This window comes from Microtus ochrogaster, chromosome 2, assembly GCF_000317375.1.
Source record: "Microtus ochrogaster isolate Prairie Vole_2 chromosome 2, MicOch1.0, whole genome shotgun sequence".
NCBI classification, from domain to species: Eukaryota; Metazoa; Chordata; class Mammalia; order Rodentia; family Cricetidae; genus Microtus; species Microtus ochrogaster.
In genome coordinates, this window is record NC_022010.1 from 26,033,732 (window position 1) to 26,048,581 (window position 14,850).

Genomic DNA, 14,850 nt, shown 5'->3' on the forward strand with positions numbered 1-14,850 from the left:
TGTGTGTAGGTGTTCCTCTGAGTTTAAATGGCTGACTGTATGATCATAGATGCAGTTATGTACTGGAACATGGACAACCTGCCCCCTATTTCACAAACACTCCGGAAATAATTAATTTCACAATAGAAAGAACGTTTTGATTGTATCTGGTTGACTGATTATGTCTTACGTAGCCTAGGCTGGCCCAGAACTTCTGATTCTCCTCCCTCAGCTTGAGTCCATGTTTTTACAAAATCACCTCTTTGCAAGTCTTTTGATATAGCTCAGAGTCTGAAAGTGATGTTAAGAAGCCAGAAATATTTCGTACATTAAGCCTTTGAACTGTAAAAGGCATAATGACTTCCAGACTTGGACCAAAAATCTTCCAAAATAGGGCCAGATATAGTGGTCCATGTCTGTAATCCCAGCGTTGGGAAGGAAGGAGGCAGGGGGATGGCCAGTTGGCACAGAGGTCTGCCTGGGGTACATAGTGAGATACTGTCTTAATAAAACAATGTGAAATGCCCAATTAGGAAGATTGGGAAAGGGACTGAATTTCAGAGCTGTAGAAGAAGGCTGTGAGCTCAAGGTCACCCTTGGCTACAGAGAGTTTCAGGCCTGCTGGAACTATAGGCCACCTTCCCTCAAAGTGGGTAGTCAAACTCATTTTCCCCAAGCTTCTCACGCTGCCCTTTCCTAGAGCAGTAAAACACCAAAAGACCTCTTATTTTCAAAATTAACTTTTCTAAAGGGACAGAATATGTCTCTGTGAAGCAAGCACCCCCCCCCATTTCTTCTTTGAAAAGTTTTTTTAAAATTCATTACCTTTATTCATTCATTCTGTGTGTCCATGGGGAGGTCCGAGGACAACTTGTAGGAGTCGGTTCCTGTCTTACAGGAAGTGAGCCACAGACCCGCAATCCTAGTTGTCAGGCTTGGTGGCGAGCGCCTTTACAGTGCAGAGCCATCTTGCTGGCTCCTTTGAAAATGTCTTTTTATTTGTTTATTCATGAGGTCCTTGGCATCAGCTGTGGTGAAGTAACTTAAAAAAGATGAGATATGTACATCTTACTATTATTTTACTGAATCATTTTACTAAGGTGGGTCTCCTGGAACTCACTTTCCTCCATTTGTGCCTCCCAAGTACTGGGGTGTCCAAACAGCCAGTGCTGTGACATAGAGATATGGGTGTCTTTCTTAAGTAAGCCCTTTCAATGACATCTCTGTGGAACACATCTCTCTGAAGGATCCCTGTCCTTTGTCCATCTTTTTTCTTCTCTAGCCACGTTTCCTGGGTCGCAGTAGCATTTGAGGGAACTGGATCTTCTCTCTTGCTTTTCACCCACAGTGCATGTTACAGCCCAGGCCTCCCTTGCCTGCACTCTTTGGGTTTGTCTCCGTGGATTTGGGTCCAAGGAGAGAGACCTCATCAGCTTGCAGGATTGGAGTCAAAACTGCAGATGCATTCATTCATCCGTCCCCCTGGCATGACTCACTTCCTTCACGGGGCCACGGGTGTCAGGACAGGGAGTAAAACAGGAGGTCGAAATGCCTTAGGAAGTGTCACGTTTGGGGAGTGGACAGACAGCTTAGTAGTTAGGAGTACTTGCTGTTTTTGCCAAGGGCTGGGGTTTGGTTCCCAGCACCCAAGTCAGGTCACTTGCAGCTCCAGGGGACCTGGCCTCCAGGGGACTGGAACACGGGTAGCATATGGGCACACACACACACACACACACACACACACACACACATACATATACAAGGTGGTGTGGGGAGAGAGAGGGAAGAAAGAGAGGAAAGAAGGGAGAAGGAGAGAGAGGGGAGAGAGAATGTTACACATACTTAAAAATGAAAGAGAGGGGCTGTGTGTTATGGTAGAAGGTGAGTGGCTCAAATGGCTGAGGGCACCATTAGTGATCATCCATCCATCCATCCTCCTCCCTTCCAGGGCGGTTAGCTGGGCTCCAGGGGACATTGTGGTGACAGGTGACACAGTTACTCTACTCATAGAATGGAGCTTTGGAGTGTTTTTTCTTCTGTTTTTCCCTTTGCTGGACCAAAGGGGAAGAAGCATCAGACACTACTTGGTGGGTGTGAATGTGTACACAAATCGAATAGTTTGAGGAATTGTGCAACATGAAAAGATGTCTAAGTGACCACTTTGTAAAGCCCAACACTGCTTGGGTCTGTGATACATGGGGTGGAGGTTAGATCAAGACCTTTTTGTTCTAGACCCTGATCCCCTCCCCCTCCGTATCTAACAATGAAATAATTATTTTGTATTGGGCACCCACTATTTGTCCCACTGTCTACCTAAGATCTACCACCCTGGACGTTCATTGCCCTTTCAGAACCTGCTCTTTGCTTTTGCGACTGGCCTAGATGCAATTCAACCCCAGGCTGCGGGGCCTAGTAGCCTTTCCTTGGTTTAGCACAAATCTCGGAAGCCCTAACTGCAAAGGGAGTGGAGTTTCGCGGTTCCTGCCCGCGGGGAAAGGCGCCAAGGGGACCAGGGGCCCGATCCGCTACCGGAGGCGGGATGTAGTGGGAGCCACAGCTGTCAGTGTCGCACCCAGGGACTGCGCCCCCACGGGGCCAACCGGGCGCCAGGGCGGAGAGGAGGGGCGGCGAGGGGCGGGGCGCGCGGGGCGGGACGGAGGAGGGGCGGTGGCACCGGCTGGCGGCTCCGGCTGGGCGCGCCGAGAAGTCCCGCTCCGAGAGCCGCGAGCGCCTGGAGTAAGGCGCGCTCGGTACAATCCGGGGAGCGAAGTCCAGAGCGCCAGAGCTAGGGCGGGAGAAAGGGGTGTCTCCGCGTCGCTACCAGGGACCCCTTTCCCTGCCACGATCCGGCCCCGGGTAGCCGGTGGCGCTGGCGGCGTGCCGCCGATGGAGTTCACTTGAGCCGGGAACAGGCGGGAGAGGCAGGCCGGAGCAGAGCTAGTCCGCGCCCCGCAGCAGCTTCAACCACAGCTCTCCGCACCGCACGCGGGCGACACCCGCGGCCGATCGCCACCCCCGGAGCGTCTCGGTGCCACTCCGCGGAGGATCCAGAACCCATCAGATCACCCCGCGGCGCTGCCGTGCAGGCGGCACCCGCTGTCGGGGAGCCCGAGGCGGCCGCCGGGGAGCAGCTTTCGCCGCTGCCGCCGAACGCCCTCCTCCTCCCTCTCCCTCCTCCCTCCCTCCGCACATGGTCTCCTTTGTCCTGTCGCCGCCGCAGCCGCCTCGATCTTAGCTACGCGCGCCACGGCGGCGGCTTCTGGGCCGCTGCTCTTCAGCTCTGCCAGGTCCCCAGGGCGCACCAAGTTGAGCCCTTGGTCTGATCCAGCCGGTCCCCCGCGCGCCCCGCAGGAGCCACCCGGAGAGCGCGCGGGCCGGCCCCCTCCCCGTCTCCCTGCCACCCGCCCTGGACTTGGCTGCGTTGGATGTGCGCGCTCTGTGCTGATTCCCGGCTGCCACGGAGGAGCCGGGTGCTGCTGCTGCGGCCGCTGCTGCTGTTGCGGCTCCGGTTCGGATTTGGTTCGCGTGTCTCGGCTTTGAGACTTTGGAGAGGAATTAGCAAAACACACAGACTTGTGGACCTAGCCGGGCCGGCTGGAGTTGGGCGTATTCTTTGCTGTGGGTTTTGGTTGCTCTCTCCGGGTAGTGGTGTGTGGTGATCCAGCCGGAGGGAACCCGGCGGAGGACCCAAACCATGAACTTGGGGTTGACAAGACCGCGGAACCCCTGGCGACCAGGTAATGTTTTCCCCCGCACCCCTGGGGGGGGGTGGGATGACTCAATTGCTCGCCGCCTGCGGTTGCGGGGGAGGAGACAGGGGTCGAGGGGTCTTTTGTTGCGGCCGCCACCGGGCCAGGGTGGTAACAGGGGCGGGCTGCTGGCGTCTGGCGGGCCCGGCCTCCCTCCCCCCACCCCTCCCCCGCTCCCCTTTGTACTTTCCTGGCTCCCTTCACCCGCTGGGCTCGGCCGGTGAGCCGTGAGCGCCTGCCCGGGAAGCCCTGGCGGATAGAGACTATCCCACCTCCGGGGAGGGGACCCATGCTTCCCCAGTGAGATCCACTAGACCCCAAGCTGGAATGCCTGCGTCCGCTTGGGCTAGGAAGGGCTCCCTGGCGCGGTGCTGCCTGCTGACGGGTCACTGTCCCCCCTCACTGTTCTCCGGGTCCCCGCCCTCCTTCTTGTGCGCACGCGGAGCCCGAGGAAGCAAAGAGCCTGGCTGGTGCAGGAACTCACCGGCGCTTAAGTTTCCAAGAGGATTGTCTTGGCTGCTCCCGAAGTCCTTCTTACTGTTGGTGCGGCTTTGGAGGGCCGCCTCTGTGATCCGAGTTTTAAGGGGATCCGGGTGCAGCTCCAGACGTTTGGGACCCACCCGTGTGTGCGGGCGGTTTTTATTTCTTTATTTTTATTCATTTTTCTTATTAGCCAACCTGCTTGACTTAACTTTTCTTTCCACGCCAGCTACAGCTTCTAGAGCATAGCAAGTATTGATATAAAGGCAAATAACACCCATTTACCTTCCCGGAAAAATGCCCTACAGAGCTTGTTTCTCTGGGAATTGTAGACACAGCCTCTAAGTGTATAAAGCCCATCAAAGTCAAGACGAGGAAACGAAATGGCAACGGAAACATTAAAATGTGAGCAGCTAAAGGTACTGGGTGCCGGAGAGATGAGGGAAGACACCCGGTGCGCCTGCAGCTAGATTCACCGCACCTGCAGTAGTCGTGAATTTAAAAAGAAAAACTGGCTAGGGAAATGATCCAAGTCATAGAGGGAAATGTACTTTTTTTCTTTTAAAAGTAACAAAATGAACACGTCTCCACGATTAAGGAGCCAAGGAACCCAGCGATTTGTCCAAACGATTTATAAAAAAAAATACATGTTTATGTATGTGGAAGGGTATATGACGAGGTCAGAGGACAACTTTCAGGAATCCGTTATCTCCTTTCTCCTTTATGCGGCTGCAGTGATCGAATTGAGGTCGGCAGACTTGGCAACAAACATACTTACCTGCTGAGACATCACACCCACTCTGCACAAATGATTTTTAAAAGTGTGAAAGGAAGGAAAGTTCCTTGAAGAAAGAGCTACGCGAAATTTGCACCTATCAAGACTTTGCCCAGGGGGCTCCCGAGGAATTTGGATGAAGGTGGTCCACGAGGCCAGATGGGAGAACAAGGGACCAGAAGGACTTTTTCCCCAAGCCACCTAGACATGTGTATCTTTGGTGTTTTTGCTTTTTACAAAGGAGGCCTTTTTTGAGACATCTCTTTAATACAAGGCTCGCGAGAGACAATTCAGCATTTTGTGGCGGGCATCAGTAAATTGAAGGGTTCAAAAAGCTTCCATTAGAAGGCATTGCTCAGAGCGCCCTGAATATCCATCGGACATGTTTCCTTGATGCCGGACACAGCAGCATCAGGTCCTCTGGGTCACTTGGCTATCTACTTGAGAGCATACTCAGCGCCGGCCCCGTGGTGCTCACAAAGGGGACCGAATCACAGGGGCTGCCACCTACAGCCTAATCCTGCCCTGGCTTCCATACCCAGAGCTACTGAAAATGGCAACCTTAACCAGTTGCTTCCCCCAGCTATGCTTTTTTGCCGTTTTTTGAAAAGCAGTAATTTAAAAAAGAAAAAAAAAAACAAACCTATTTATGTATGCCGTTAATCTCACTGTACCAGAAAACCCCCAATTTTCCGAGTGATATTTTAGTTTTGTAAAATAATTGAAGAGACAGGGTGTTGCTTGTGTGTGCATGTGTGTAGTTTTTTTTTCTTTCAAAAAACATTAACTCCATTTTAGTTTTGAAGCCATGACTCGCTAATGAGCATTGTAAGAGCAATTAACAGCGTTTTCAGAATGAGGAAAACTCTTTGAATTGCTAGATTTTAAACGGGAAAGCTCACAAGTGTAGACATCGCTTTCCTGTGTGGGTATAGTAACACCTCTGGTGCAGCAGAGAAATCCTGTGCTTTGTCAGATTCACACGTCTCTGCGTGCCGTGCGGATCTCTTGGACTGTTTGGTGCTGAACACCCTCCCTGAAGACTTTCTCTGTGGCTCATTTTTATGAAATGCTACTATAACATAATATAATTTCATTTAGTGTTTCTTACGATGTGAGGACAGCTACGTCTGCATTTTATTCTTCCTACAAAAGTAGAGGGTGGAATCTCTGTATGGTTTTTCACATGTGAATGCGATTGAATCCTTATTTTGTACAATTTTGCCCTTGATCCTATTAATCCTCTGAACCCACCCCTGCAGCAGGAAGATTAGAATTAAAATAAATGAGAACCAGCCATAATAAAAAAAAATAGGTTAGGTCTTTTTATATCCCTGGCCTTGTGAACTGGAACATTTCCCTCAGTTATACACAGAAATATTTCATCTCCATCAATGTAGCATTGAAAGACTACATAGAATATCTTCTTTGTCCCCCAAAGCCAGCCCAAGTTTCCTCGCCCCTGTTCCCCATATTTCTTTCTCTCATATTTATTGAACATTCTGTGACTTGCTTGGTCAAATTTATGCATTTCTGTATAAAACATGAAACATTAGAGTTTTCTCATTAGGGTTATAAGTCAAACACAGTATAAATATAGGTGGGCCTTGATGTTTCCAAGGGGTATCTTCAAATCAGAACAGTGAACTTACTAATTTTACCTTTTTTCTAAGTCCTAGGAATAAGCAATAAATCGTCAACATTACCGCCTCTTCCACGAAACCCACTACTCACTGTTCATTTCCCAGCACATTAGTATATGTTTTAAATTGACTTTAATCTTGCTATTTAAACAAGCTATTGGCTTCCCTCATGCCAGTGTAATAATTAGCAGACATGATCTCTGAAAAACACGAAAAGGAAGTAACCCTGGTGGCATAGTGGCCAGGTTTTAAACAGGGTCAACCCTCATCTGAAACACTGAGGTTGGCCTGGTTACTGTGAGAAACCCTGAACATCGGGGTCATCGAAACACCTTCAAAAACAAATTAATTTCTGGGTATAATGGTTGACACTTTAGTGAGGAAAAGCTTAATGTGCAAAAGATATAGATTTCTAATTTGTAGAAGAAAATTGAAAAACAGAAAATCTAGTGGCAAAAAAACCACAAAAAGGCATTTTCAAAATAATGATCTGTCAACGGAATTGGTAAATCATTTGTGAATTAGCTAAATTGCCTTGTGGACCATTTCATAGAAATATGTTTTGCACCGATAATATGTCTAATAAGGACACGTTCTGAAAATCAGATTTTTTTTTTCCTCTTTCCCCCAATAAATAGCTGCAGTGCAGGCCTTTCTCCCGCAGTCAACCAGCACCACCTTATGGAGGATTTGGGGAAATTACGGGCTCTTATATTTTCCTAAAATATTGTCAATTGATTTAAAATCATAGCAACCCAGGATGCTGTGGATGATGGTCTTTGCTGACAGTCTTCACGCCTTCTTGTTTTTCAGGCATCAGATGCTAGCTCCGAAAAACTCTTCAACACTGTTCTTATAAACAAAGGTAAGACCCCCCTCTTTATTAATCTAAATGGTGGCTTTAAAATAAATATGCATCTCATTGCCATTGTCTGAGAAGGAGAGAAGGAAAATCCATGTCATCTTTTTTGTCTTCACGTTTTGTGCTTTGGCGCGCTGTGCAATCTGGATGTTTTTGAGATGAGGGAGGGAAAGTTCACTTTGAAAGAATTTACTGATTCCTTGTTTAAATTGATCGGTGGTGTTAATTTCATGTAGGCAGCTGCAATCGAGGAGAATGTTTTTACAATGTCTTGATTGCTGGTTATCAGCTTCCGGCTGTCTGGAGCATTATAAATAGTACATGTGGACCTCAGACGGTCGTAACCAGCGGGGGTGTTTAGTATACACGGCATCATAGCCATAAGCCAACCTTTCTGCTCTGGGCTCTCTGTAAAGTTAATAAATGTGCAAGAGGGCAGAATTTAATTACGCACTTCCCCATTTATTTCTTGCAAACCTCAGTCTAAAGAGTAAGAGAGGCTAATGATGCCGAGATGCATCTGGGGAAGACTCACCCTAAATAACTGCCGGGAGGTTTCTTAGCAGTCTTTATTTTGCAGAAGTGTCTTTAGCCACAGTGAAATTTAGGTGAGTCTCCTTGCACTGGCTTCGATAGGTGTGTCATCTGAGTGATGCAAGGGACAGCAATCCACCTTCCCCTTCCCGCTATAGAATCTGACTTAGGGGCTTGCACGATAACTATTGCTAAATAATAGCTAAATAAAGATGTGCTGGCCTGTGGTACTCTCTGTATCACTAAGGATGCTTGGGAGTGCTGGATCAGGAGTTAGGTGTTCATGGGGTGAAATGGGAGACCATTTCAGCAAACAGTTTATTTCATTTTTAAAATTTTTAATTTTTGTTCTTTTTGCTTACTAGTTAGTAAGAGGTCTGTGTACAGTTAATTTGTGCTCTCCCATTATTTTGAAATTGAACCAACCCTGATTTTTAAACAGTACATTATATTTGAAGTTGTCCCCAGGGCCTGTGCGCTTAGAACTTTGCTGGGACTCTCAGAATTAATGTCATATTGAATATGATCTTGGATTGTAATTGCATGATACGATTCCAGCTTTATATTTCATCATATTTTTAATGACCTGAGAAGTTTGTATAAATTTGTTATTCATAATTCTAAAAGCCCAGTGAAAGCTGATGTGGTTTCTTGACAGCACATCTTTCTCAGTGGTAGGAACATATGATGGCTTTCTGATCGTGTTATTGAGAGGGAAGAATTAGTGGGCCTTGGAGGTGTCCTTGATTTAAAGTAAAAGGAAAGGTAACAGAAGAGGAAACTGAGGCAGGGCAGGTCACTCACTATCCAAAGCAGTTCGTATGATTCTCTGACCTTCCCAACCCTGGCACACACATACCTCCAGTCACCTGGGACAGGTTGGGTTTTGTTTTTTTTTTTTTTTTTTTTTTTTTTTTTTTTTTTTTTTTGGTGCTAAGTTGCTATGGCCCTTTCTAAGCTCTGGGTTTGGCTCCAATTGCAACTTGAGGAGGAAAACCCAGACTGATGGCTGAGCCCCTTCTCTCTCCTTCCTGTCTCTTCTCTCTCTTTCCCATCCCACCCCCAGCCTCCAGTTTCCAGTCCGGCACTTCCCGTGTTCTTATTTGTGTTTGCTTCCACTGAGTGATGTGTGGCGTCGATTTGGCAGTGCACAGCCATGCCCCTGACCGGGTGCTTTTCTTCTGAGCTGCTTTTCTGAGAGAAGTGAGGGGTGATTTCAGTGGCCTTGAAAGGATTAAGGTTTCTTTGTGTATACTAAAATCAACACAGGCTTTTCTCCTAAGCTTTGCTTGGGAAAACGTACACAAATAAGCATTTTAGTTGATGATGGATTATTCCTCGGCCCCTTATTTCCATCAAAATGGCCTTCCTTTCCTCCCCTGGAGTTTCCCCTTAATGCCTTATGCTAATTTCCCATGGTAGCGTGAATGACAAGCTCCCGAATTGGTGGGCTAGTACAGGTGTTGCTGAAGTAGGCTGAGTACCTGGTACTCAACCCTTTCTCCCTGGAGAAGGAGACTGAGGGATGCAGGGGGATCTCAAACAGCTTAGCAGAGTTTTCAAATTGCTAAATAGCAGGAAAACAACTATTCCCTCCCCCTCCCAAAAAAGATCACTGTGTAGAATTGATGTCGGTAACTCCTGGGAGACAGGTGCAGTGAGCGTCGCTAGGCACATGTGGTTTGGTGTCTGCTTTTACTCCTGGTAGTAGCAGTTCAAGTAAATATGAAAAGCCGGCTTGCTTACCTAAAAGTCAGTCGGGTCTCTCTGTTTGTATGTATATATGTATACACGCACGCACGCATGCACGCACGCACACACGCACTCTGTTTTAAAGCTTTGCAAGAAAGGACAGGTTTACACCAGGTAACAGACACAGCAGGGACGTTCTTAAAGGCCTTCTCTTACTGGGTACATTAACAAGGGTGTTAGGGAGTCCCACCTTGGCCCTCTTCAGGGTCATGTTCAAAGCCACGTATCACCCCCTCTTCTCCACAGGAACCTGGCAGGCTTCTGGTCTCAGAGTAGCAGGCTTAGCTGGGAAGGTTATGCCTCCAAGCCTGGTGGTCTGGTGGGTGTGCGGATTTGGTCCATAAAATTTCACTGTTGGAGGGCAGCGGTAAGCTCACTGGCTGAGTGGGCCAGGGACTCTGGAGTTGGCAACTTTGGTGTTGGCCTGCTCAGCTTGGAGACAGAGCCCCAGGCTGTAACAGCAAGGGGCCCTGGCTCAAGTCCATCCCTCTGCTTGTGTGCTTGAACAAGCCATTTAGCCTCTGCAGGTCAGAGTTTTCAGTCCTACATAAATCTAATTCTGGGCCAGCATCTCCAGTTGGGATAAAACCGTTAATTGGCGAAGGGCATGGGTCGGAACAGACAGGGGGATGATGAATATGTTTTCTGTAACTTACCAATTGATTTTTGTTGGAGTGTTCCTGTGTTGTAGACTTGATCCAATTCAGTGGAGTAAGACCCCACATAGGTGTTCCAAAATGTTGCTTCTTTTGATGCCTTTTATTTCCAGTTTTACAAGTTAATCAGGTGGCGTGTGCTTGCTTATATACGGAACATAACCAGTGAGAAGGAGCCTTTCAATAGAGGTGTGGAGCCCCAGCCTACAAATCAGGATTATTGCTATAGACTTAAAAAAAATAGCTCAACTTTAATCAAGGTCATAGTTGCCTTATCTAATCTCAGTGTGTTTAAATGTTTACAGGATGTTCATGTGAATTTTATGAATCCTTCTGTCTTTGTGATTCAACCATCTGCCAAAGGAAAAAATGAGTTTTCCCATTGAGACAGAAGCAGAGAGAGACTGACTTACTTATTGCCCCTGTGCTGTGAGCTGAACAGCTATGGGAGCAATAGACTCTGTAACTCCCCAACTTCTGGAGCCACATTGTACTTAAAAAGGAGCTTCTGTGAGTAGGGGGACGGCTTAGTAGGGAAAGTTCTTGCTTTATAAGCATGAAGACCTAAATTAGAATCCTCAGAACCCTTGTTTAAAAGCCAGATATGATGGCCAACTCCTGCTGTCCCAGCAGTGGGGAGGAAGGGGCAGGAAGATCCTTGGGGTCAGCATAGCCTAATTGGATGCTTTCAGGCAGAGAGATCCTGCCTCAAAAACAACAAAAAAACAAACAAGGTAGAGGCCTGTGAGATGACTCAGTGGGTCAAAGCACTTTTCACTCAGGTGTAGCAATCTGAATTCAGTGCCTTGAACCCATGAAAGGCTGGTAGTAGAGACCCAATTCCACAAAGTGGTCCCCTGCCCTTCGCACAGTTGCTACGTATGACACACCCACCTGTGCTCAAAAGCGCACTAACAATAACAACAGCAACAACAATGGGCTGGATACAGATTGAGGAAGACGCTTGATACCAGGTTTTAAGTTTACACACGCACACACACAAACACACACAAAAGAATTTTGCAACTGATTCAACGTGGACAATATTTATTATGTTTTGTTTGTGTGTTTGTTTGATGTTTGGAGTTAGTTTTTCTGTATAGCCCTGACTATCCTGAAGCTTGCTCTATAGACCAGGCTGGCCTCGAACTCACAGAAATCTGTCTGCCTCTACCTTCCAAGTGCTGGGATTAAAGGAATATACCACCACTACCTATTAATAGTAATAACTATTACTGTTGTTTTATTTGGTTTGTCAAGACAGGGTTTCTCAGCTCTGGCTGTCCTGGAACTCACTTTGTAGACCAGGCTGCCCCTCCTTTAGGATTTACTTTTTATTTTTAATTATTTATCTGTGAATGGGTTTATGTACATGGATACAGTGCCAAAAGAGGCCAGAAGAGGGCATCGAATCACCTGTAGCTGGAGTTACCGGTGATTTTGAGCTGCCCGAGGTGGGTTCTGGGAATCAGAGCCTCTAAAGAGCAGGATGCAGTCAACTGCTGAGCCATCTCTCCTTTTCCTGTTATCATTTCTCACTTCCCATAGCTGCTCCTCTGCAGTTTGGCCTCCTGGGTATGTAGGCAGGTGCCAAGAGGATTAACCTCATCCCAACCCTTCAGTCTCTGTAGAGCAGAGCCTCCTGGAGAAGGCAAGGAAGGAGAAGTGATGAGTCCTGTCTGCTTCCTCCCAGCCTGGTTGTGGGGCCTGTCTCAGCTAGGAGAGGAGGACCTCCTTTCGCCTCACAGTCCCTCTCCCAGGACTCCTCCTGAAGCCAAGGCAGGCTGCAGGGAGAGCATGCAAGAAGTGTGTTTGACTGACACACACACACACACACTCCCACAGACACACCCACCTTCGTGCCTGCTTCATTAACTTCTCCTGGGCTGACATGGATAAATGTCTACACTCGATAGGGCACCAACAACTGACCAGAGTAATGAAGGATTCACCAAGGTCCTACTTGGTGAACTAATTCGTTTATTGGCCTTACTTACAAAACACAGATGAGGGATTATTTGCTGGAATGTCTGTGACCCTAGAGCAGCTACATCACCACAAAATCCCACCTTATCATGGATGACGATGGAGTCTCCCAATCCTCCATGATCCCTTGTGGCTGAAGGGAGTAATGGCTAAATCCCTGGATGAGGTCCTTTGACCCTCCTAGCCTCCTACTAAGGCTGTTAACAGCTCGGCTGACAATCACCAAAAGACCTAGCTACCACTGTATATTGTTCCCCATCAGTAAGTTGCCATGGCTACCAGACGAGGTAAGCGCTGCTCCAAACTGGATGTGGGATGATCCTGTTATGCCCAGAGGTGTTTTGTTTTTTCTTCCTTTCTTTCTTTTTTTAAAGTCAAAATACAGCAGTCCCACGGTGGAGACTTAGATCCTGTTAGGGAATATCCCCCGAGCTAGTTTGAAGAGAAGCTGTAACTCTCTAAGGGTGTCTGTGAGGGTGGTGGTGGGGAATAATCTCGGGAGGGTAGAGGCCTCCGAATCCTGTGATGAGCATGGCTTGTCCTCAGGAAAGTGAAGGACCAGTGTCCCACTACCCACCAGCTAGGCAGAATCCTACTTTCTCTCCAGCACCAAATGTGGGGAATTCTAATGGGCATCCCAGATGGAATGCTTGATCACCCTGAACTCTTCAAGGCCTCAGCATACTGACTAGAGGCACACCCTTTTCTGGGGTTGCCCAGTGGGACACAGTCAAGAGGGGTCCCTGTAGTGGTTTAAATGAGAACTGCCTCCATTTTAAAACCTGGTCTCCAGTCGGTGGCAGTGTTTGAGAGGTATGGGGTTGTGGCCTTTGAGATTAAAAGCCTCATGCCACTTCTAGCATGGGCTGTCTTGTTTCGAGCTTGTGGTAAAGGATGATGTGACCTCTCAACAGCCTGCTTCAGCCACCATGCTTGCTCCTTGCAACTGTGCCTCTCCACCAACATGGCTCTCATCCTTCTAGAACCCTAAACCCAAATAAACTTTTCTCCAAGTCGCCTTGGTCACGGTGTTTAGCATAGCAACAGGAAAGTGACTGATAGAGGTTTGTTGAATGATTCTGGTGGTTTGCTTTGATCAACATCAGAGACTGCCTCTGAGATCTGAGATGAGACCCAAACATACCTCCGGGGCTGGGGGTGTGGCTTGATGGGTATGTGCTTACCTAGTATGAGGCGAACCCTGCTTTCCATGCATGGCTCTGTATAAGCTAGGTGTGGTGGCTCATACCTGGAATCTCAGTACCCTAGAGGTGGTAGAGACAGGAGGGCCAGAAATCTGAGATCACCCTCTGCAATATAATGAGTTATAAAATGAGACCAAAACCAACCAGAGGTCCTGTCTCCAAAATAGAGAAACTAAGGTATTGCAAGCAACTTCACACATAGTAAGTTTCTAATAAGCAACAGTGTTATCTGTACTTGTTAGTTGAAGGAAGAGGATTCTTTAAATAAAAAAAGGCAACATTGTGTCTTGAGTAAAGTCCCTCCCCTAAAGTAGTTACACACCTAAAAAACAATACAGTTGATTGTGGAGTAGCTTAAGGAGGGAAATATGATTTAAAACTTAATACCTCTTTATCATGGACACAGGAGCCCATGTTACCACCCCTTAGGGTGTTTTGGGGTTAGAGTAAGAAAGACTGTCATGTCAGTTTCAAACCTGATGGGTGTCACAGTAAACTGAGCCAAGTTTAGTCTCTTCAAATGAGTTCTGTTTTTATCGACTCTGAAATCCCAGATAAGGAGAAGGCAGAATATTCATTTTTTAATTTTTCTCCCTTGGGGGGAGTGTGTGTGTGTGTGCTGTTTCAGAACTGGCTTTCTTGGGGTTTTGAGAGATAGAAATGTCTTACATGTGGAGAATTAAATAGTGTTGAAGGGTAATTGGTGCTTGATGTGAGACAAAGGAGTTAGAAGTAGTTCGTTCTTCTCCCACCCCAAACCACAAATAGCACGCAATCAGGCCCCCTTTGTCATGGAAATTGGCCTTCCTGTGGAAGTCTGACTCTCACAGACAGAAGCTCTTGTATAGAATTATTCCTAGAGAATTCTGGGAAACAGATGCCTTGTCCTGCTAGTGTAAAATTACCAGCGGGAGACCAGAAATATTCCACGTGGGGAGAAAGTGTTTCTCTCTGGATACACAAGTGTGTACGCACGTGTGGAAGCCAGACGTCTTTGCTGGTGTCTTTCCTGCCCATTCTCCACCGTATTGTGTGAGACTGGCTTTCTCACCGGCCCTGGAGCTCACAGATGAGGCTAGGTGGCTGGGGCCCCTCTCCTGTCTTCATCTTCCTAGGGCTGGGATGAATAACTTTTATATGGGTGCTGGGCATCAAACTCAGGTCCTCATGCTTGTATGGTTAGTTTACAGCCATCTCCCCAGCCTTCTTACTCAACCATCTACCCAGCC

At 47.5% G+C, this 14,850-nt stretch overlaps 1 protein-coding gene across 2 annotated transcripts in view; it reads left to right on the top strand.

Annotated features, from left to right (window-relative positions):
- Positions 1-14,850, top strand: part of Auts2 (AUTS2, activator of transcription and developmental regulator) — a 1,102,717-nt gene that overhangs the window by 1,002,032 nt on the left and 85,835 nt on the right. For both annotated transcript variants that reach the window (XM_026784894.1, XM_013350687.2), the window contains exon 6: positions 7,440-7,491. In XM_026784894.1, coding sequence (XP_026640695.1) covers positions 7,440-7,491 — 52 coding nt within the window. The remainder of the gene's footprint in view (positions 1-7,439; positions 7,492-14,850) is intronic.